The sequence below is a fragment of the Podarcis pityusensis genome (assembly GCF_964106645.2).
Source record: "Podarcis pityusensis genome assembly, chromosome: 13".
Taxonomy (NCBI): domain Eukaryota; kingdom Metazoa; phylum Chordata; class Lepidosauria; order Squamata; family Lacertidae; genus Podarcis; species Podarcis pityusensis.
In genome coordinates, this window is record NC_138038.1 from 23,101,983 (window position 1) to 23,123,911 (window position 21,929).

A 21,929-nucleotide genomic window follows, 5' to 3' on the forward strand; every position below is an offset into this window, starting at 1 on the left:
TGTATTTCCAAGGCCATTAGACAAATAGAGGTTGAATCTATCATTTGGCAACAGCTGTGCAAGTACAGTGGTACCTTGGGTTACATACGCTTCAGGTACACACTCCGCTAACCCAGGAATAGTGCTTCAGGTTAAGAACTTTGCTTCAGGATAAGAACAGAAATCGAGCTCCGGCGACGCAGCAGCAGCTGCAGGAGGCCCCATTAGCTAAAGGGGTGCTTCAGGTTAAGAACAGTTTCAGGTTAAGAACAGACCTCCGGAACGAATTAAGTACTTAACCTGAGGTACCACTGTAGTTGAATGGAGTTTCCACATTCAGAGGCAGTATACCTACCCCACCCCAGGTATCTGATTGGCCAGTGTCGGAAACAAGGTGATGGATTGGAAGGGCCATTGGTCTCTCTTGGCAGGTCTCAAAGTGTTAAGGGTAGTTCCCCTGCATTGGTCCTCTTTGCTTCAGTGATGGCGTTTGCTCAAGGGAGCTTTGTGGTGGATTCTGCCCCCAGGTTCATTCTTCAGAGCTAGAGGCGCGCCATTTGCATTTTGAACCACAAGCACGAGAATTGCTTGGGCCTGTCCCCAAAGAATCACTGGGTGGTATCCAAGGTTAGTCATACTCTTAATAAACCCATTGAAATTAATAGACATGACTAACTAAGGCCCATTAATTTCATTGTGGGCCTACACTCGGTATAATTAAGGCTGTGTGCACATTACTGTTTACTTTGGCTCCAGTGTGCTCCCACTGCTGGCTTTTGAATCTGTGTACGCATAACATTACCCATGATGCAGAGCTATCCTGTAGCTTCTTGAGAAAGGCTGCCGTTTGCTGTGTTTTCCCTCAAATGAGCTTCAATAGCTTATGACCTATAAAGCCATATCTGGTTTGGGCCCAGGCTACCTGACGTATTGCCCAGGTGCCAAGATCCTCTTGGCCCCATCGACACCAGAAGCACAATTGGTGGTGACAGGAGAGAATCTTTTCTGTGGCTGCTCCCATGTTGTGGAATTGCCTCCCAAGAGAGGTTAGGTAGGCTCCCTCTTTGTTAACCCTCTACTGGAAATCTAAGACCTTCCTTTTCAGACAGGCATTTGAAAATTAAAGCGCAGACAATACTGATCGCTGGGCTGTGGTCAAAGCAAACTGCATTTGAACTGTTGGTTTCGAATGTGTTCTGCTGCATTTTAATTATTGTTTTTGTTTTTATTATTTTGTACTTTACAAGGTTTTAAGTGTTGTATCCCTTGAATCCCAACTTGGGGGGAAAGGCGGGATTAGAAATAGACTAAAAAATTACTAATAATCTAAAAGAAATACTTAAGCCACATTCATTTCGCAGTTAAGCTAAGCGTGTACATTTCAGACAGTGGGGGGCAGCTCATGTGCAGGTTAATGAATAGGTGCTGGGAGAGTTTTAGGCATGGAGAAACAAAACAGGTGATGCGCTTCAAGTGAAGACATTCTTTGCCCCTCTCTGGCGCATACAGCAATGTGCAAATGTGACTTGAAATGCAGTAGGGTGGGGGAACGACCCTGCTGTATTTTAAGCTGCTAATCTGTCCATAGCCTAGGTAAGTGGTTCCAGTGTGTCAACCTGTACTTACCGTTCAGACACTATTTGCCATTTATTTTATTTACTGCATTTTTACTTTGCTTTTTTGGACAAGTATTGTCTCCAACATGGATGAAGAATAGGGAGGGGGAAAGAGAGAGACAGAGGGAAAGGCCCTGCCATCAGTCTTATGAACTTAAAAGACAAGAAACACAAAGGCAATTGAGTGGAGGGAAAAGATAGAGGGAGATCAGTTCTTCAAGGCCAGAACAAAGCTATGAGGGCATTCATATCCAGCTCAGGCCACGCTGATCTCTGCTTGCTGGCATCTTTGCTTGAATAGCAAGTTTCTCCCGTTGTTCTTCTGAAATCTACCCTCCTGTCCCTTAAGCCTTGGAGATCTAGCTCTTGCACTCTGAGAACAAGGCCTTGCCCACTTCTGTCAGCATTTCTGGTATCTGAGGAGCGCGATCAGGTCCCTTTCAAACATAAACCAAAAGTTACAGTGCTGTAAGAAAATTATTAGGTTTTCCATTGTGACCGTTTGGTTGGTTGGACCTAAAGGTGTTACCAAACTTGCTTTGGGGTTTTTCCCCTTTCCTAATGAGTCAGCAAGGCTACCTCCAACTCTGCTTTGAAGAGCATAAAATAGATTCATGGAATCTCCAGGTGTCCTTTTTATTGTGCTTTCAGGATGAGTTGTGCTCGTGATCCTGTATTCAGTGCTGCTTCAGTGCCTGCAGAAGTTTCAGGTGGAAAATACAGTTGTGTTTCAAATCAGTGCACGACCCACAACCTTCTCCTGAAATCCTGTAACTTTTTATACCTCTTAGGGTCTCTCTTGACTGTGTTTTTTCGTGGGGGTTTTTTGGGGTGGGTGTATTCTGCGACATGTCACTGACATGGTAATAGTGCATTAGTTTATACTGGGCCGCCCACTCAACGTTCTATTTCATTAGCTGTACTGCAACGTGTCTCCAAAATTATTGCATTATTGCCGCCTGGCATTTGCATTATAGCATAACAAAACCTATAAACCGGAAAAACATTTACAGTATTAAAAAGTTGCAGAATTTCAGTAAGGATAAGCGCAGCTTGGAAAGGAAGCATTTGTATGTCCGCCTCTCAACTTTTGCGGGCACAAACAATCCTGAAAGCTGGCTTATGTATAACCGCCCCAATATCAGAATGAGCTTGAATCATCAGTGAACGCACACTAATAAAAGGATGTCTAGAGGACAAGTTTCAGTATATATAGCGATAGGTTTCAAAATCCACACGCTCCTCTCGTTGTTGGGGGGTCCACTTCTCCTCACTGGCCGAAGGGTGGCGCTGGCGGAACCCTTATCTGTCAAAAGAAGGCAACGTTACAGATAATAGGATTTAAGGGGGTGGTGGGAGATATTCCTCCTTTTTTCCCTTTTGGTCCTTTGCTTGCTTGATCGCTCCATATTGAACAACGACCAAAAGAAAAAAAAGAAAAGGGGGGAAAAGAAGGGAGGGTGGAAATGTTGCTCGTGCACTTCAGATGCCAGATCCGTTCCCCTGGATGAAGAGAAAGGAAAGGAAGAAAAGGCGGCGGTGGCGGGGGTGGGTGGGGGACCCCGAACACTTCAATAATTGCAAAAGGGAGCTGCTGGCGGGGGTGGGGAGGAAGGAAGCAGAAAAATACCTCCCTCCCAAGTGAGGCAGCTGTTCCTGAACCTAAGACTTTGCAAGCGCGTGGAGCCATGATTGCTGGGTTGTGGGCTGTGTGCAGCCAAGGCGACGTTTTGTGCGTGTGTGCGTGAGTCTAGCGTGTGTGCATGCGTGTGTGTGTGTGTGTGTGTGTGTGTGTTTGTGTGTATGACTAGCAACCGCGTCTGCTTCAGCTCAAGCAATGCCGCCGATCTCCCGTTTGCAAATAACAATGTGGCATTTTTGTCCTGCGGGGAGGCTCCGGAGTCCCCTTCTTTTTTTCCCTCCGCCGTCCTAGCAAGATTGTTGTCTCTGAAAGGCGGATCGGAGAGAGAGAGCTGGGGAGGGAAGGTGGGGTGGGGGCGAGAGGAGAGAGAGAAACAAGCCCGGAGATTATAAAAGAAGGAAGAAAAGGACGAGGAGTGACTGCGTGTTTGGAAACAACAACATCACCATCACCCCCAACGGCAACAAACAGGAGGGTAGGAGGAGGAAACCAGCTCAGAAGAAACTTATGGAAGAATGAAGGAGATGGTGGGTGGCTGCTGCGTTTGTTCCGATGAGCGGGGCTGGGCTGAAAACCCCCTGGTGTACTGTGATGGGCATGGCTGTAACGTGGCGGTGCATCAAGGTAAGACCCCCCCCAACCAATCCCTCCGTATTGACACCTTTTCCATCCCTCCTTCCCTCCCTACCCCTCTCTTTCCTTCCCTCCCTCCCTCCCTCCCCAGCCAAGCCCCACTTTGCATCTTAACTCTTCGGGGCTTTGCCAGGCTAGATGCATATATCTATATAAATCTATGTGCGCGTATATATCTATAGCTCTGGCGATGGAGTCAACAGAGAGAGAGAGATGTGGTGTAATTTCCCCTCCATTCACCTCAAGCCTTTGCAAAGCTTTGAGCAAATAATAATAACGATAATAATAATAATAATAATAGTAATAGTAATAATAAAAGATGTTTAGGCATGGAGTTGCAAAAAAGAAAAGAAAAACGGGTGGGAGGATTTTAAGTGTGCGTCGTTGTTATTCATAGTAAGTAGTGTGATTTCTATTGTTCTGTATAACGGTATTCTTGACAGGGCCTTCTTGGGGAGGGGGATGCAGAAGCGCAACCTTAGGAAGAAAGGGGGGGTGTCGGAGCTGTGTCTGTATCGCTGGGAGGGCAGGTTTCTTTTAATTCTGCTAGTGCCGGGAGGGGGGCAGATCTTAGGCTTTCCCTCCTCTCACTGATGTGTGTGTGTGTGTTTATCGCTTTGTTTTGTTTTTTTTATTTATGCGTTTTTAATTGCACCGCCCTATAAAGGGACGTGTGTGAGAGAGAGAGAGAAAGAGGGAGATCTAAAACAGCAGCAGAGACAGAAAGGTTAGACGGGGGTGGGCGGCTTGTTGTGTTCATGTTTGTATTTGTATTATTATATTATTTGACGTAGCTTCAGAAGAATCGTATGGCCGTGACCTCTGACGGTCTCCCTCAGCTTCCTTCCGGATTAGCAGGGGTGCTATTATTAGCCACCCTGCTGTCACTTTTTTTTTTTTTGGTTGTGTGTGTGTGTGTGTGTGTGTGTGTGTGTAGAAGGAGTGCTCTAGCTTGCAGTTTCAAGGTAAGCTAGGGAAGGGGGGATAATGTATAACAGAGAGAGATGGAGCAGAATTTTGGGGACACCCCTTCTCTGCAAAAGAACACATTTGAGCAAGGAAAACAGTGTGTGTGGTTTGTGTGCCTCCGGGCTACTATTCTGTCTCTTAGTAGATCATTAACACTGGAAACAGAAGGGCAAGGAGGAATCACCTCAGCTGCACCCAGCCCCACAGATCTAGGGCTGGTGCTGAGCCTGGCGTTATCTTTTCCAGCAGGGCTTTGCTTTCTAAAAGAAATGAAAGTAGAAGAACGACCAACCGTTGTGGGAACATCAGAAGCTCCCTTATACCGAGTCAGGCCATTGGTCCATCTAGAAAGTGTTGTCAGCATTGTACTGTCAACACTGTGTGGGCAGCTAGTCTTTGCCACCTGTACTGGGAAGATGCCAGGAATTGAACCTGGAACCTTTGGGTGCTCTACCGCTAAGATACAGCACTTAGGCTTACCCCACAGGTCCCCTGTCTCTGATCCCTAATCTGAGATGCATGAAAGCTGCCCGTGGTTATTCCATAGTGCTGAGGAAAGGCACTCTGTCCATGGTCACAAGCACTGTCTTCGCACATCAAAAGCCATGTGTTTATAGACAGGATTTTGAGCTTTGATGGAAGTTGAGCTTCTTTACCATGATATACTGAGCTTGGTGTGTTTCATGTTTTATCCTGTTCCAATGAGTGGTAGCTAATTCGGAGCAGACCCATTGAAATCAACGAACTTAAGTAACTTAGGCACCATATTAATAACACCAGATGTTACCCAGTGTGTTTTGCTTTTATATAAATTTTACATAGCTGGTTTTATTTCTAGCGGCTTTGAATGACAGAAAAGTAGGAAATAATTATGTTTTGTTTATCTATCTATCTATCTATCTAGGTAATTAATTAATATATAATTTATTATTTATTATTTATTTTTTAATCCTGCCTAAGCATTTAAATTCTATGCGACAATTTAACATGTTTCCAGGCTGAGTCTTGGTATTGAAGATAGTTTCTGGGACTCCGTTTGACATTTAGCCTTAAAATGAAATCCCATTTGTTCGCTAGCTTTGATGCTGCCTCTCGAATCACCTGCCCATTAAAAACAATTCATGCACATAAGCAAGTGAGGAAAGGCACTTGCAAAAGGGAAACTGGTGAAGGGCTGCAAAAAAAGTTAGCCAAATCAGCAAAGGATTGTAGCTCACGGATAGAGCCTGCCTTGTAAATAAGCCTACAAAGTTATTAGCCTGCAACAAAATTCAGTTGGCCGCTAGTAACCTGCATTTCCATGCTGGTTACAGAGGAAGGAAGCCCCCTCCATCAAAGTCTACAAAGGGGGGGGGGCTACTAAAGCAAACAGTCCAACCCCTGCCTTCTGCCATGGTGGCTGACAGAGGAGGGATGGATCGACCCTTTCCTTCTCTGCCAGCCTATGCACTTGCCTTCATGGAATTTCATTCATTCGCCTGGTTCGATTTCCTGATCACCCATGGCTACCAAGCAAATGGTTAAATACAAAGCTGAGTGGACCAAATGCTTTGGGTGGACCAGTTCAGTCCCAGGCATCTCTAAGACTGGGATGGATTCCTACCTGAGATGCTGGAGAACAGCTACCAATCAAGCTAGATAGCATTGAGCTTGATGGACCAATGGTCTGATTTGCTATTAGGCAGCTTCCTGTTTTCCTACCTCGAAAGTTGCTGGGAAGGGCACAGCATCTGAGCCCAGTTTCCCCAAAGGCTAGCTACCTTGCCCTTTGTCTTTCTTTTCCTGAGAAATCTGTGACAGCAGCTCTGTCAACAAGGACCCTTTCAGGAAGACTTAACGGTTGATACAACTGTTTGCTAAATCCTAGACCAAAAAAGTAACTAGGCTGCAATCTGTAAATACGTTCTGTGTATATTCTGGTCTGGTCAAGGGATGGACGCCGATGTAAGCATTATGCTGTTGTGCACAGGGAGTCAGAGATGCATTGTCTTGAATGCATGAAAAGGAAATAAACAACAATCTGACTTTTAGAAGACATCGGAAGGGATGTTTTTATAGGGACGTTTTTAAATGTTTGATGTTTTATTGTGGTTTATAATTTGTCGGAAGCTGCCCAGAATGGCTGGGGCAACCCAATAAGATGGGCAGCATATTAAATGATAATGATAATGATAATAATAATAATAATAATAATAATAATCCCTGTCCATGCCTTCTCCATAGGAAGGGAGTAAGATGGAGCAGAATCCTACTCACTGACAGGAATGCTTTGCTAGGCAATAGGAAATACATTGCCTGGTTTAGGAATAGCCAGTTAATGGTCTGTGGCCTGCTTTTGGTCTCCAGAACTATTTTATCTAGCCAAATTGTATGGTTAAAAAATGCCCTTAGTTACTCTCATAAGGTAAATAAAAATAGAAATAGATTTGAGGAGGAGGAGGAAGAAAAAGACAATGTGTAGTACAATGATTAAACTTTGGGGACTAGAACTCAGAGCTTCACCTGACCATAAAGTTCACAGTTTGGTCATTGAATATGAAGCAAGTTTTACAAAATATTAATAGTTGTTACATTTTTGTTTAATACAAGGCAGGCTTGCTTATTTTGTATGCCCAGAACAAGAAGCTGTTTATTGATGTACAGGCTAATACAGGCTTCCTCAAACTCTGCCCTCCAGATGTTTTTTGGCCTACAACTCCCATCATCCCTAGCTAGTAGGACCAGTGGTCAGGGATGATGGGGATTGTAGTCGCAGCACATCTGGAGGGCCAAGTTTGAGGAAGCCTGGGCTAATACACAACTACTGTACAACGGAAAATTAATGTAAACACAAGAACAAGCTAAAGGGTGGAGTCTTTGCTCCTCCAACCCATAATAACTGGAGACAATATTTAACTCTGTAATTACCAATTGCTACTACTACTACTACGATATCACAACTTTCAAAAAATCGTCAAGAAATTACACCAACCGTCTTCCACTAGACATGGACGAGGATATAGCTCACGCGAAAAGCAAGGTGCACCTTTCAGATATCACAATAACTTCTGAACAGCTGTGGAATGGTTTGTTTGCTTTTGCTATGATAAACTCCCCATGATGCTGTTACAGTGAACGATTAAGCACACAATATTCCTTTCTTGGAGCGTTTAGGGGATTTCCTAGTATGGCTGGAAGATAGATGCTCTGCCTTACACAAACAGTTTTGGGGGATTTTGCATGTAGGGGAAGGAACAGGGTTAAGGCACTTCAAAAATTTGCTTCCTCACATCAAAAGGTTCAACAAGCATTTCCTTTTTCTTTTTTTTTGGCTTGTCAAGCCTCCGCTCTAATTGTTCATTAGGTCATCTCAGTTCGCAGAGTTGGTGAACATCAGGGAAAGGAAAAGCCTGTTTTCATTGGTGAGAGCGACTTCAGATGTCAAGTGTGTGTTTACCTCTGTGTCCTTGGGCAGCTGCTGGGGCTCCAGCAGGACTCTGGCAGGACCCACTGACAATGCCTGTCCCGGGACACAACTATGTTTTTCTAGCCTAGCACTCCAAGTCTAGCCACCATATACATTTTCCCTGTTCTGGGGTATCATTGGAGACTGAAATGAAGGCTTGACCCAACTATCCAGAGCACCAGGTTAAACCCACCAGGGCCCACTGACAGAAGAGGGGAGCCCACTAGAGACCACTTTCCCTGGGCTTCTCTTAAACCTGGAGCCAGCCCTCGTATGTGTGACCCTTTGTGTTTCCTTCCGTGTACCAGACTGCCCATGATTATTCCTCAGAACCAAAGTAGATCTGATGGGGATCACCACGCTTGTTTATTCATAGGTCTGTCCCATTAAAATTTGAAATGGGGGTGGCTTTTTTATATAAGTAAAGAGAGGCTTAGATGTGAGACATGTAAACAGCAAATGTAGTTTGTTTGTTTATGTTATCAATGCTATTAATTGCATTTATATCCCTGAGCTCCCCAAGGAGCTCAGGGTTCCCCCACTTCATCTCCACAACAACCTTGTGAGGTTGGTTAGGCTGTGAGACGGTGGTGATTGGCCGAAGATCACCCTGTGAGCTTTGTGGCTGTGTGTGGACTGGAACCCAGATCTCTCAAGTCTAACACTCTAACCACTACACCACACTAGTTGCTTGTATTATGTCTAGGTTGGGTGTCAGGAGCACCCATAGCTCAGGCCATCTTTTTGGTTTGCTACACTGAGCTACTGTTGGTGAAACAATTTAATCCATATATGTAGCACAAATCCCCTCATTTTTTAATAAAGGGTAGCATTATAGATCTTATGAGTTATATAAGACAGCAACCACCACAAATGCTCATACGCAACACTGTTTTTAGTGCAATATAAGTTTGAATCTAGGGGATAATGGGCCTTTGACCTTCGCTTAGCCTTCCATAATCTCTCTGGACTGCCCCACCTCCCAAAATTTTCTTTTTCTATGTATTTGGTAGCATATGAAATGTTTTCCTAGTACAGTGGTACCTCGAGTTAAGTACTTAATTCGTTCCGGAGGTCCTTTCTTAACCTGAAACTGTACTTAACCTGAAGCACCACTTTAGCTAATGGGGCCTCCCACTGCCGCCGCGCCGCCAGAGCACAATTTCTGTTCTCATCCTGAAGCAAAGTTCTTAACCCGAGGTACTATTTCTGGGTTAGTGGAGTCTGTAACCTGAAGTGTCTGTAATCTGAAGCGTATGTAACCCAAGGTACCACTGTATTGTGTAAAGTGGTCTGTAGTGGCATGGAAAGCATAGAGGACACAGCAGTAAAGAAGCTAAACAACAACTTCGTTGTGTTTGTGGAAGAAAAACAGAGCAGCTGTCTGAAACACTTGACTCCACCTAGTGACTAAACTGTATAATGATACTATCCACACAGAGAGAGGACAAAGATGGGAAAGAAGTCAGGGGTTTGTTAAACCAGAACTGGGGCAGAACTTGAAGGCTATAAGAGACAGTTGCAGCAGCCCAGTGAGGAAGGCCTGGCCTGTGAGGGACTTAATGTCTGGCTAATTTAGCAGCATCTTCCAGGCCAGGAGGTTGAGCATGGCAGCCAGAGCACCTGAGAACTAAAGGAGAACTGAAATATGTATGCCTTTGCTCTATAACTCTTGTCTATTTTATGGTGTTTCTAATGTAGTGTTAGGTGCCTCAAAGGCTTCAGTTAACAGGCAGGTTATAAATACTCTCAACTACATAAATAATAATGTGCCTCTTTTCCAGCAGCAACAGTATAAGGCTCCATGGCCTACTTTGCCAACTCTGTTTGTGCCATCTTCCATGTGCTGGAGGCTGGGGTAGGGTAAATTTGCCAGCCACAAGTGGATTTTGGGAATGGGATGCACTGACTGAGGCTGTCCACAAAGTATGTGACCAGACCCTCCAAGTGTCCGTATTTTCCAGGGACAGTCCTGGATTTACAGAAGCCGTCCCAGTTTCTGATTTGATCCCAGAATGTCCTGCTTTTCCTTAGGATGTCCCTATTTATATCAGAAATGTTGGAGGGTATGGTGACACCCCCCCCCTGAGCCAAAGAGATTAGTAACTACTGTATACAACCTTTAGAAGACACCTGAAGGCAGCCCTGTATGGGGAAGCTTTTAATGTTTAATTACTTATTATGTTTTTATATATGCTGGAAGCCGCCCAGAGTGGCTGGGGCAACCCAGTTAGATGTGTGGGATATATTACTATTATTATTATTATTATTATTATTATTAAGGACATCACTATTTTCATAGTGTTTGAGGGTATGTGTGACAACTAAATGTTAAAGAAAAGAGAACACCACTCTTGTACTTTCCTCTCCCCATAGCATGTCACACATGATATTGTGCATGCCTCTGGCATAATTTTTTATATATTTAGTTTTATCCGGAGCTAAGACTTATTCAGAGCAGACCCATTGAAATTAAAAGGCCCAAGTTAGTCATATTCATTATTTTCCATGGGTCTACTCAGAGCAGGACTAACATTCTTCACAACCTAATAATTTCAGAGTCTTTCAATGTAATCCTATGCACATCTACTTGGAAGAAAATCTTACTGAGTTTACTGTAACTTGCTCCCAGGTAAATGTGTATAAAATTCCAGGCTGAAAAACATGATTCTTGGAGAGGGCAGCATGTGAATATTCATTTGTCACATCACCCAAATGTGCATTCCAATAATGAATATGTTTAGCCCGTTTTGATTGACACATTTCATTTCTGATGTAAAAAGTCACAAGAAAGGACTGAAAGTGCATAATAAGAAACACAGCTGCACTTCACAAGCAAGTCAGGCTCTCTCTCTCCCCCCTCCCCTTTTTATTGTTACATTACCCTCATTCCCTGATAAACTGGTGTTCCGTTTCATGCATAAATTTAAAATTTATTAATCAGGCAGCCCAATACAGGTTGTTGCCAAACAGAAACGTACGAGCATATATACATAAGAATTATACATAAGAAACAAACACTTGACCTTTACAAAAATTAAACGTAGGACGAAAAGCAGAACCTTAAATACACAAGGGAATCTTCCTGCATAAAAGATAGCAAACAGGTACAGACAGTAAACAGGACATGGGAACAGGAGGCCAAGGGATGTGGAGCTGAGAACAGGCAAAGATTAAGCCAAGTGGAAAGTCATGCGAACACAGGGGGTCATGGGAAAAGCAAGCACATCTGCCTGCTGGCACTAAGAAACTATGTGCCGTGATTATGCTCGATAAGCAAATGCATGGGCTGATGTCAGGTTTCAAACCGTATTCCTTTCCTCATTTGTCACAAGCAAGCAGGAAGGGCAGTAGCTCAGCAGCCGTAGAGCACCAGCTCAGCATGCCTTGGCTCCCAAGTTAAACCCTTGGCCTCTCCAGATCAGGCTGGGAAAAATTCCCATCTTAACTCCAGAGAGTTGCAGCCTGCCAGTGTGGACAATATTGAGCTGGAATGGAGAGAGTATAAGGCCTCACTGAGAGTATGTTCCTCACTGTTGCCATTTTGCTGCCCCTGCCTACCTCTTTTATTTGTGGCATCTTTTATGAAAGCCCCTGATTAAATTGTCAAATTAGACATGTACACATGTCCCTATTTTCTGGGCAAGATTCGTGGTTTCCTGTTATGAGACCGGAAATTCCATGTATCTGGAAATCTTCCTTCCTTCTTTACCCGTATAAACAGCATTTAAGCCATTATGGGCAAATTAGACAATTGGCTTTTTGACAGAAGCCGGCACCAAACCTATTAGTGCTCCCTACAATCTCATATTAGTCCTTTAAAATGGGCAGTCGGCCACATTTGTTGTGTATGACTCAGTTGGAACTGTGCTTGTGTCGTAAGTGCAGGATTTGGGTGCTGTGTGAAGAATCCGGTACTTTTTTCACCTGAGAAGCCGCTAGTCCTTAGCACTGAGAAAACAGCCTTGATAATCTGGGCATTGCCTGCTAAGATTGCAAAAGCTGGAGTGTGAGGCTGAGCGGGACTTCCAGCAGGGAAAACCTTGATGAGATATTTCCTTTGGATTGTAAAGGAAGGTTGTTTAAGGTCAGAAACCAGCTCCTACCTCCCCCACCCCTCAAAATATTTGCCGAAGAAATAAGTGCTTTGTCTACAATGAATGGGTGGGCATGACTTGTTAGCTGATAAAAGAATTTTTGGCTTATTAATCATCTGCCTTTTAGCCAGTGAATGGAGGAAAGAAATTTCAATACATTTGTATTTTGCCAAGCACTCAGTATAGGTGTCTTGTTAAGTTTCTGACATACTGATTGAAGTGTAAGGTAACTTACAATTAAGTCTACAAAAGCTAATATTCATTGTTAGAAAAGCTTTCTTTAGTACGTCTTTTTTCCTCTTCCTATTATAGAAAACATGCCATAACCAATAAGAGTCTGTAGGTGAAAAAAATTGGCTCCTATAGATTAATCAGGTAAAGCTTTAGTTGATAAATCTGCTAATGAAACTGATGGATCAGGCTTTCAGGGCTAACATATTTCTCATATGCTCCAAATATGTGATGTCATGGTTAGAGTGTTGGACAAGGACCAGGGAGACCCAGGTACCAATTATTTGGATAATAATTAGATGAGCACTGCTGGCTTCAGCCAAAGCCCATCTAGTCCAACATTCTGTTCTCACAGTGGACAACCAGATGTTTATCCTTGTAGGGAAGCTATAAGCCATTGATGGCCTTCTCCTCTGTGAATTTGTCTAATCTTCTTTTGAAGCCTTCCATGTTAGTGGCCATTATGACTTCTGGTGGGAGTGAACTCCATCGTTTAACTGTGTGTTGTGTGATGAAGTTCTTTATTTTGTCTGTCCTAAATTTTCATTGGATGTCCCCCGAAGAGGGAGAAATTTCTCCCTATCCACTTTTCCAAACCATGTTGAAGTTCAGTCTAGGTGACCCCAGGCACATCGCTTAGGAGGAGAAACTGGGAAGGCTCTTTGAAGGATGGATGGGATATGTTTGCACCTAGGCAAGTCTCGTTGTTTTCAATGAACTTACTCCAGGTATTTGTGTCCAAGGTTGTAGCCTAAATATCCCCATTTATCAGGGCCAGACACAGCTTTCTGGTTTTTATTCCAGGTAAATTGCAGCCCCGTGTTTTGCCTTTTGGGATGCCTTGTTGCAATGTTGTTCACATGAGATGCCAAACTCTGAGACATCGTCCATCAATGCTCAGCTATCGCCCTGGGGTTTTGACAGCTTAAATATCTGGGAGTAGTATATCAACAGTTCTGTATACATCTTGCCCTTAGTACACAGTCATATTAATGAATATGCATGAACATTTAAAGGCGGGAGCTGCCAGGCTTCAAACTTGAAGGGTATATTTTATTTCTCAGTCCTGAGGCTTACCAACCAGAATCAGGCGGAAAATAGAGATTTGGGGTAGACAGAATGACATACCATTAGAAGTAAGAGGCAGCGTACCCAAAGCACCTGTTCAGTCCAGGAGGGGTTTTTTAAAGTACCAGGACTGAGCTTTTACACATAAATCCGCTCCTAGCTTTCTGCTAACCTTTCTTCATTTCAGTAGCCTAATTTAGATTTTTTTTAAAAGCATTATTGTTGCTGCTACTGTATTGTTAAATAATTAGACCCAGAAATCCTTGCTGATCCTATTGCAAATCATGTAGGGATCTCCCAGCAGACCTGAATTTGCCCTCTGCCCATTCCTGCATCCATCCATCCATCCATCCATCCAGGTAGATAGATTTCATCCTCACCTTTCCTCCAAGGAGCTCAAGGCGATGCACACGGTCCTTTCCACCCTTTTTTATCCTCACAACACCTCTGTGAGGCAGGTCAGGCTGAGAGATGATGACTGGCCCAAGGTCACCCAGTGAGCTTCATTACTAAGGGATTTGAGCACAAGTCTCTGAAGTCCTGGTCCAACATTCTAACCCAGGGCAGGCAACCTATGGCCCTGCAAATGTTGTTGGACTACATTTCCCATCATCCCTGACCATTTGCCATGCTGCCTGCAGCTGACGAGATCAACGAGCAAAGGGAGCACATGTTCCCTTTTTCCTGTTCTAGTATTTCTTTAAAAGAACATATATCCCTCCTCTTAAAACCAGCACAGGACAGGCTGTGGCAGAATAAACGGAAACAGTGCGCAGAGCAGACTGGCCTTCAGTGATTTGTAATGATGGTGGTGGCAGAACCTTGAGCAGTGATCCTTGTTATGAGCAAGGGGAATTACAAGTATGTCCCTGTTTCCATTTGTGAAACATGGGAGGGTATGATGATTTGCAGACAGGATTGTTGTCACTTAACCGAAGTCAGAGATGGAGTGTCCAGGAATACTGAACTACCCACGGGCACTGTTTTGAGTTTGTGAAAAGCGAAGCTTATTGTCAGGTCTGTCACAGAGCAGGGGCAAGCGGTTGGTCCTCAATTGCATTATTCAGGGCAAGGCAGTCCTCTGCATTGCTACTCCATCACACTACCTCCTCTCCAATACATTTACAGTGGTACCTTGGGACTCAAACTTAATCTGTTCCAGAAGTTGTTCCAAAACCAAAGCGTTCCAAAACCAAGGCACACTTTCCCATAGAAAGTAATGCAAAATGGATTAATCCGTTCCAGACTTTTAAAAACAACCCCTAAAACAGCAATTTAACATGAATTTCACTATCTAATGAGACCATCGATCCATAAAATGAAAGCAATAAACAATGCACTGCAGTCACACAATCAATCAATCAGTCAGTAGCTGTACTGGGTTCTTCCACACAGTCACAAAAACAAAACAAAAAAGAGTTGCAAAAACAAAACCGCAAAGTAAATAGCAAAACAGACAGACCTCAGTGTGGCACTCAAAACGGAAGTGCAACAATCAAAATGGAGCACGCTCGGCTTCCAAAAAATGTTCGCAAACCGGAACACCTACTTCCGGTTTGCAGTGTTTGGGTTCCAAGTTGTTTGAGTACCAAGGTGTTTGAGAACCAAGGTACCACTGTATTGTTTTCATTTATTGTGCTCTTCAAACTCGTATGCTTGGGCTACAATCCTAGGCATACGTACCAGGGAGTAAGTCCCACTGAACACAGTGGATCTTACTTTATTTTTTATTTTATTTAAGATATTTACTGTATTGGCCTGAATATAAGACACACCTGAATATAAGCCACACCTTTAAAATGTAGGGGGGAAAGGGAAAAAAGCTCCCAGCCTGCTTTCTCGGGGGGGGGGGGAGGGAGCTACGCCACTTTGCCAGCGGCCTTCCCCCCTTCCCCTTCTCTCAGCTGGCATAGGGGAGGCTTGGGAGGTGCAGTTGGGATGGGCGCTGTTGTACCGCACCCCCAACAGCCCTTGTGGTGGCATCCTGGGCTGGAGGGGCGCGCTCTCCATTCTGTCCTTGAAAGACAAGGCAGGGCTACGGACCTAGGATAGCTGTTTCAGCAGTGATATTGTAGGGTTGTGAATATAAGCCGCACTTTAACTTTTCACGGTCGGAATTTGGGGGGAAAGTGTGGCTTATATTCGGGCCAATATGGTACATACTACTTTATTCTTTGCATTTCAGCGGTGTACATAAAAAACAATCCACAGAACATGGGACAATAACAGAATTAAAATGTATCATAAAACCCAAGCACTACCTTAAAACGCTTGATGAAAGTCTTAGCGATGCACCTAAAGTTCAGCAAGGAGGGTGTCTGTCTAAGCTCAAGGTGGGAAGGAGTTCCACAAGCTTGGGCCCACTACACTCAATGCATACAGACATAGGACTGTGCTGTAAAGTTCATCCGTAAAGGTAAAGGGACCCCTGACCATTAGGTCCAGTCGTGGCCGACTCTGGGGTTGCGGCGCTCATCTCGCTTTATTGGCCAAGAGAGCTGGCGTACATGTGGCGTCATGTGGCCAGCATGACTAAGCCGCTTCTGGCGAACCAGAGCAGCGAACGGAAACACTGTTTACCTTCCCGCTGGAGCGGTACCTATTTATCTTCTTGCACTTTGACGTGCTTTCGAACTGCTAGGTTGGCAGGAGCTGGGACCGAACAACGGGAGCTCATCCCGTCGCAGGGATTTGAACCACCGACCTTCTGATCGGCAAGTCCTAGGCTCTGTGGTTTAACCCACAGTGCCACTCGCGTCTCACTAAAAAAAAAGTTTATACTAAAAAAGTTCATCCATAGATAGTCTTTAATTTCTGCAGTGGTATAGCACCATGATTTGCAACACTGCACTGATGCGTTTGATCCTATGAGCTTTCCAAAAGAAATAAAACAACTCTGCAGAGCACGTTGTGAGAACATTTATAAGTGGGTCCTTCTGTATTCATTTTAATGTACTGCCAATTTGAAGCTGTCTCTTGCTGCTGAGTGCTTACGCTGCCTATCTCTTAAATGGGACAGAAATGGATCCACTTCACTGCTCCCAGATTAACAGGCGAGCAGGATATCACACAGATGTCCACCAGGTTGAAAAAGAGTTCTCTGCGGCTCAGAAGACCACCTAACAAAACTATTACTTTGTTTGGAAAACTGGAGGGAAAAGCTAAGGTGTTAAATTAATTTGCTCTTGATTTGAACTTTAGGAACATGGTTAAGTATGCTTCATAGGACTGAAGCATTTGTGGCAGAGGAAGGAGAAAGAGAGGCCCTGGGCTTTAGGAACATCAGTGCCATGGATCTTAAAGGAAATTCTGCCTGAGTTTGAGAAGCCAGCTTCTTAAGTTCTCTGGCACAAGTTCTGTGTATGTAGATGAATAATGAGATGCTCAGTTCTCTGCCCTAGTAACCAAAAAGGTACAGTCGCTGGAGGATTGCTTCCATGTAGCATTCTTAGTTTCAGCAAACAGAGAGGGAGGTGGCAAAAGATAGGAAATCTGTCAGTTCCAGAATCTAATTATGCCAGTCTTTAGTTCTTCACATTCCACATCAATTTATGAATATTTTTTAAAAGTCCTCATGAACATTCATCAGCATTTTGGTGCAAATTTCTCCCCATATGCACATTTTTGTATGCCATTTTGCTGAAGCTACACATTCTTGCAAAGCAATTTCCCCAGATATAATGCATTCTTGTATGCTTGCTTTCACTATTATATGCATTTTTATGCACATTTTACCCCAGTTTACATGGCTGGAGACCTGTACTACAAAAATGGGAGAAGTGTGACTTTCGAAGGTTTGCTGCATTTCAGTTTGTGTACTGTTTTAGAAAGAGCAAATTAGGTAGGTTTGCCTTTAAATGTGAATCAAATCAAGTTTCCTCAACCCCCTCCCCCCCATCCATAGTGGTGGCACTTGCAAAACATTATTTGACTTATTTGGCTTTATTTCAACATGATGAAATGAATGTGCTAAGGCGCATTTTGTGCAATCATTCTGCATTGTCAGAAATTGCATTCTAATCTCTTCAACCATGGTGTGAGTCAAGCAAATGTGCTTATATTGAGTGAATTTGGGTGCAGTATTTTGCTTTGCTTCAGGGAAGGGCCAAAGTACTCAGCAGGACGTTGAGCCCTTCATCATGACTGCTGGGAATACTCGCTTAATTTAAGCCAGAGCGCAATTTAGGGAGGGCAGCCAGGGACAGACCCACAAACACACTCTCTCACATGTTTCAGATCACGTGGACCAATATCTCTTGGCCAGCTTTGCTGGTTCTGCACTCTGAATGACTATTCATATAAACAGCGAAGTGTACTTGTGCTCTAAGTATGCATGCCAATTACCAAAGTCACAAACCCTTCTTCTGAAAAAGAAATGGAAGGGTAAATCTCTGGCAGCAGTGCTATAATTATTATGGGGAATAAAAAGAGTCACCACATCACATGTTCTTAAAATAAGCAGCCTTTTTTGTGGTAACTTACAGTGCAATTCTGTAAGCGTCTGTTCATAAGTAAGCCCATCTGAATCCATTTGGACTTACTCCCATGCAAAGTATGTATAGGATTGCACCCTTAGTCTTAAATATATCCAAAAGAGGAGCTTTCAAGCTTGTGGACAAACTCTCTTTCTCTGCCTCCCTCCCTCTCCTACTAATATGTACATGAAATAGTTCTCCTGAATGTCAGTGCTAATCTCTGGGTGACCTGAAGCTGTACTCAAAGAGAAAAGACCGACTGGGCATGCACAGAGTGTTTTCTTCTCCCTGTTGCGTAACTGCAGCTGTATTTCTCCAGTCACTGTATTTATCCAGTCATTTATTTATTCAGTATTTATGCAGTCACCTGAAGATTATCTTTCAGAACAGAAACCAAGATGCCCAGTCTGCCCTGAACATCTCTCATGTTACATAAAGCTGTAAATTCCACAAAGACCTTTTGTTTTTGATAAGCAAAGTTTTAAAATAGCAATGCAAATATATATATATATTCATTTGCAATGTTGATGTACTTTTATCAGTTGCATTTTCCCTCATTTATAAGTTCGTATGCTTTCTCTCCTGCCCCTATCCTTTGTTCTCTTCCTTGCCTTCGTAACACATTCCTTTCATCTCTTCCTTGAAACAGGAAGGAATATAAACAGGAAGGGATTTTCATACAATTTCTCAGTGGCGCTGGATTATTCTTGCCTCTCCTGCTAAAGTGGGACCCAAGACCTTTTCGTCTACCAGAGCTCTTATATATAGCTCTCTGTTTTCCATACTTGTCTGGACTCCTGGGCTCTTTTTGGGGAGTTGGCCTTTGCCTCCTGATTTCAATGCGTCATCTTTTTTTAAAAAAAACCCACAACAACCTTCTTTTGGCTCAAGTTAAGTTTTGAGCCATAGATAGAGGCATGGAAGAAACATGTACATTTACATCTGGCCTGGGTTGTTGTAGGCTGCTGTCCAACAACACCAGGTCTGCCAAAGTGTTGCAAATCACAAGGAGAGAGTGATTTATGCTCTAGCCCCCAGCCCCCTTTCCTCACTGCTTTTTTTTGCTGAATTACACCAAAAAATCCTTCTAGATAGACCTGCATTCTGTGACCAACTTTAGGGAAGCTCACAGGTACGGAGCATAGCTCCAAGTTTCTCCCCTTCGTGTTTTGTTTCCAGCGTCTAGTATTCAGAGTTTATATATTTCATTTTAAACCCTTTCTGCGGCTCAAACTCAAGATAATTGTTCCCACCATAGGATTCCGTGTAGCGGTTCCAAAGAACACAATAAAACAGTCCTCATAACCTCTAGCTCTAGGGTGGGGAGACTTTCTCAGCCTGGGGGGCCACATTCCACCATAGGCAGCCTTACGAGGGCCAATGGTGGGTGGAGCAATGGCTAAAACACATACCTTTGCACAGCAGGCTGCATTCCAGCTTCTCACAAGTCAGAGATTTTTACACACACACACACAAAATCTCCCCTCCCTCCATCCTGGAGAGCAAGAAGCAGTGAGAAGAGGTGGTGGGTGGTGGTGGTGAGAGCCTTCTTCGTGTTGGTGCCCTGCCTGTGGAATTCCCTCCCCAGGAAGGCTTGCCTGGCGCCAACAGCCTTGTACTTTCAGAATGAGACCAGAGTGTTCCTTTATTCTTCTGGCATTTTGACTTTTGGGGGGCGGGTGGGTGAGAGGGATGAGCTGCTGCTGCAGCAGCTTTGTGTGTTTTCATTTGGATTGTACTTTCTGTATTATGCTTTTAGTTTTGTAAGATCTTATGGCAAACTGCCTTGAAAGCGTGCCTGAATGCTCATGTTTATAGAGAGTTTGCTACCCATGTTTATTGGTAGGAATGATGTCCTTTGGCTTGTCTGCTTCGGGAACCACAACGCCTTACAGTTCAATCCTAGACATGTCTGTGCAGTGGGAATTACACACAAACTTCCAGGTACATGTGTGTAGCAGCCTTCTCCAACCTGGTGCCCTCCATATGTTTGGGCTACAGGTGCTTCCCAACTACCTCTCTATTGAGCACACATCCTAATTTTTCTGCAGGGAGATTAGATGACATTATTTATTGAGCATTCATTTCAATGTATTTGCGGGAAGGTTGGAGCAAGCGTTACCCCACACTTTCCAACGCATTTCCCTTGTCAGTTGAAAACTCTGCTCTCTTGGGGAAGCAGGTTTGTTATGTGAGATTTCGCAAGCAACCCTGATTTATAGAATTGTAGGGTTGAAAGGGACTGCAAAAGATCCTCTGGTCCAGCCCCCTGCAATGCAGGAATCTGCGCAATCTGAATTTGCTGGCCTATTATTGAATCCTGCATGAAAGCAATAATAATCTGGAAGCACCCTACAAATGTGGCCCGTGGTCAGGGATGATAGGTGTTGTAGGACCCAGCCCTGCTGGGTCCCAAGTCTCGAGGCAGTGTAACACATTCATTGTGCCACCCTATGCCTGCCTCCTCAGAAGTAAGCCTCGCCAAAATCAGGAAAGGGTGAATAGAATTGGAGACTGAAGTATTCTTCCACATTTCTAAGCAAATCCTTGGCAACCAAAAAATACTTCTAAAGCAGGGTTTCCCAAACTTGGGTCGCCAGCTGTTTTGGGACTACAGTTCCCATCATCCCTGACCACTGACCTTGCTAGTTAGGGATGATGGGAGTTGTAGTCCAGAAAACTTGGAGAGACCCAAGTTTGGGAAACTGTGTTTTAAAACCTGTTGTCAAAATTGTTTCTCAATGCTTAAGTTCTTTAAATTAAAGCTGAGTGGGAGCAGCTGCTTTTAAGTTCGGATCCATGAGCACCTTCTTCAAATGAATACTTTTTCTTAAGTTACCTCTTACCTTTTTAAGCACTGTGCCAGGTTCAAAGAGTTTCCCCCCACAGGATCACTTAACTGACAGAAACGTACCTAAAAGAAGCAGATTTTATTCTTCAGATGGAAGGTCTTAAAACTTAGGTAGGCAAATCAGTGCTCCCAATGGGGCAGTGTACTGCTAACCCTACCTTGCTACAGCTATAGAGCTCAAATCTAAAGTCTGTTGTAGGACCTTAGAGCTGAGCTGCCTTTTTAAGATGAAGGTTGTCAACAAACCGTGGACTCGCTGAGGGGTAGAATTTATATGGTTCTTTTTTGAGGGGAAGGGGACACTGCTTTGATCTAGCAAGCTCAGGTCTGCTCTCAATTTGCCTTAATTGACAATAACTTTTTGGAAACACTACTCATAACAAAGGAAAAGGCAGGCAACTACGTACTTTGTGGAGCTTAGCATTGCAAAGTGCTCCTTCCAAAACAGGGAGAGTTGGCAGATTTGCAGCCTGGTAGGCCTGCACAACTTATGAACCCACCAAGCTGAATGGAGCCACTAGCTCAAGTTGTGGCCTGCCAACTGCTTGAAAACCTCCTGTTTTGTGGTGTGGGCAGGCCACAAAAAACCAGAAGGTTTATTGAGCTGTCTCCTATGACTGGCTGGATGTGTTTGGCTCAGTGCATCACAAGTTGTGCAGGCATACAGCATGAGATTTGAGAAGTGCAGCTGAGCCTCTAAGAGACTGAATAAGGGGGGGGTGAGGGTTGTGTTGGAGGGGACCAGCCCAGATTTGCAGCTGGAATAGGAACTTCTAAACATACACACAGTACATACCCGCACATTTCACTCTTTGTATTTTCCTCTTCCCTCACAGCGTGCTATGGAATTGTTCAGGTTCCCACTGGACCGTGGTTTTGTCGAAAATGTGAATCCCAAGAAAGAGCCGCCAGGGTGGTGAGTA

General features: G+C 43.9%; 1 protein-coding gene and 1 long non-coding RNA gene across 7 annotated transcripts in view; one reads left to right on the top strand and one right to left on the bottom strand.

The window, feature by feature from the left end:
• Window positions 1-2,217: 2,217 nt before the first annotated feature.
• Window positions 2,218-21,927, bottom strand: LOC308462166. Its single transcript, XR_013979035.1, has 3 exons — window positions 21,803-21,927; window positions 21,002-21,069; window positions 2,218-2,901 (listed from the first exon to the last, which is right to left on the bottom strand). It is a non-coding gene; the product is annotated as an uncharacterized lncRNA (long non-coding RNA).
• Window positions 3,141-21,929, top strand: part of MLLT6 (MLLT6, PHD finger containing) — a 90,051-nt gene continuing 71,262 nt past the window's right edge. For 4 of the 6 annotated variants that reach the window (XM_080979279.1, XM_080979282.1, XM_080979281.1 and 1 more), the window contains exons 1-2: window positions 3,141-3,861; window positions 21,843-21,922. In XM_080979279.1, coding sequence (XP_080835405.1) covers window positions 3,753-3,861; window positions 21,843-21,922 — 189 coding nt within the window. In that variant the 5' untranslated portion in view covers window positions 3,141-3,752. The remainder of the gene's footprint in view (window positions 3,862-21,842; window positions 21,923-21,929) is intronic. The other 2 variants (XM_080979284.1, XM_080979280.1) reach the window with 1 other exon arrangement.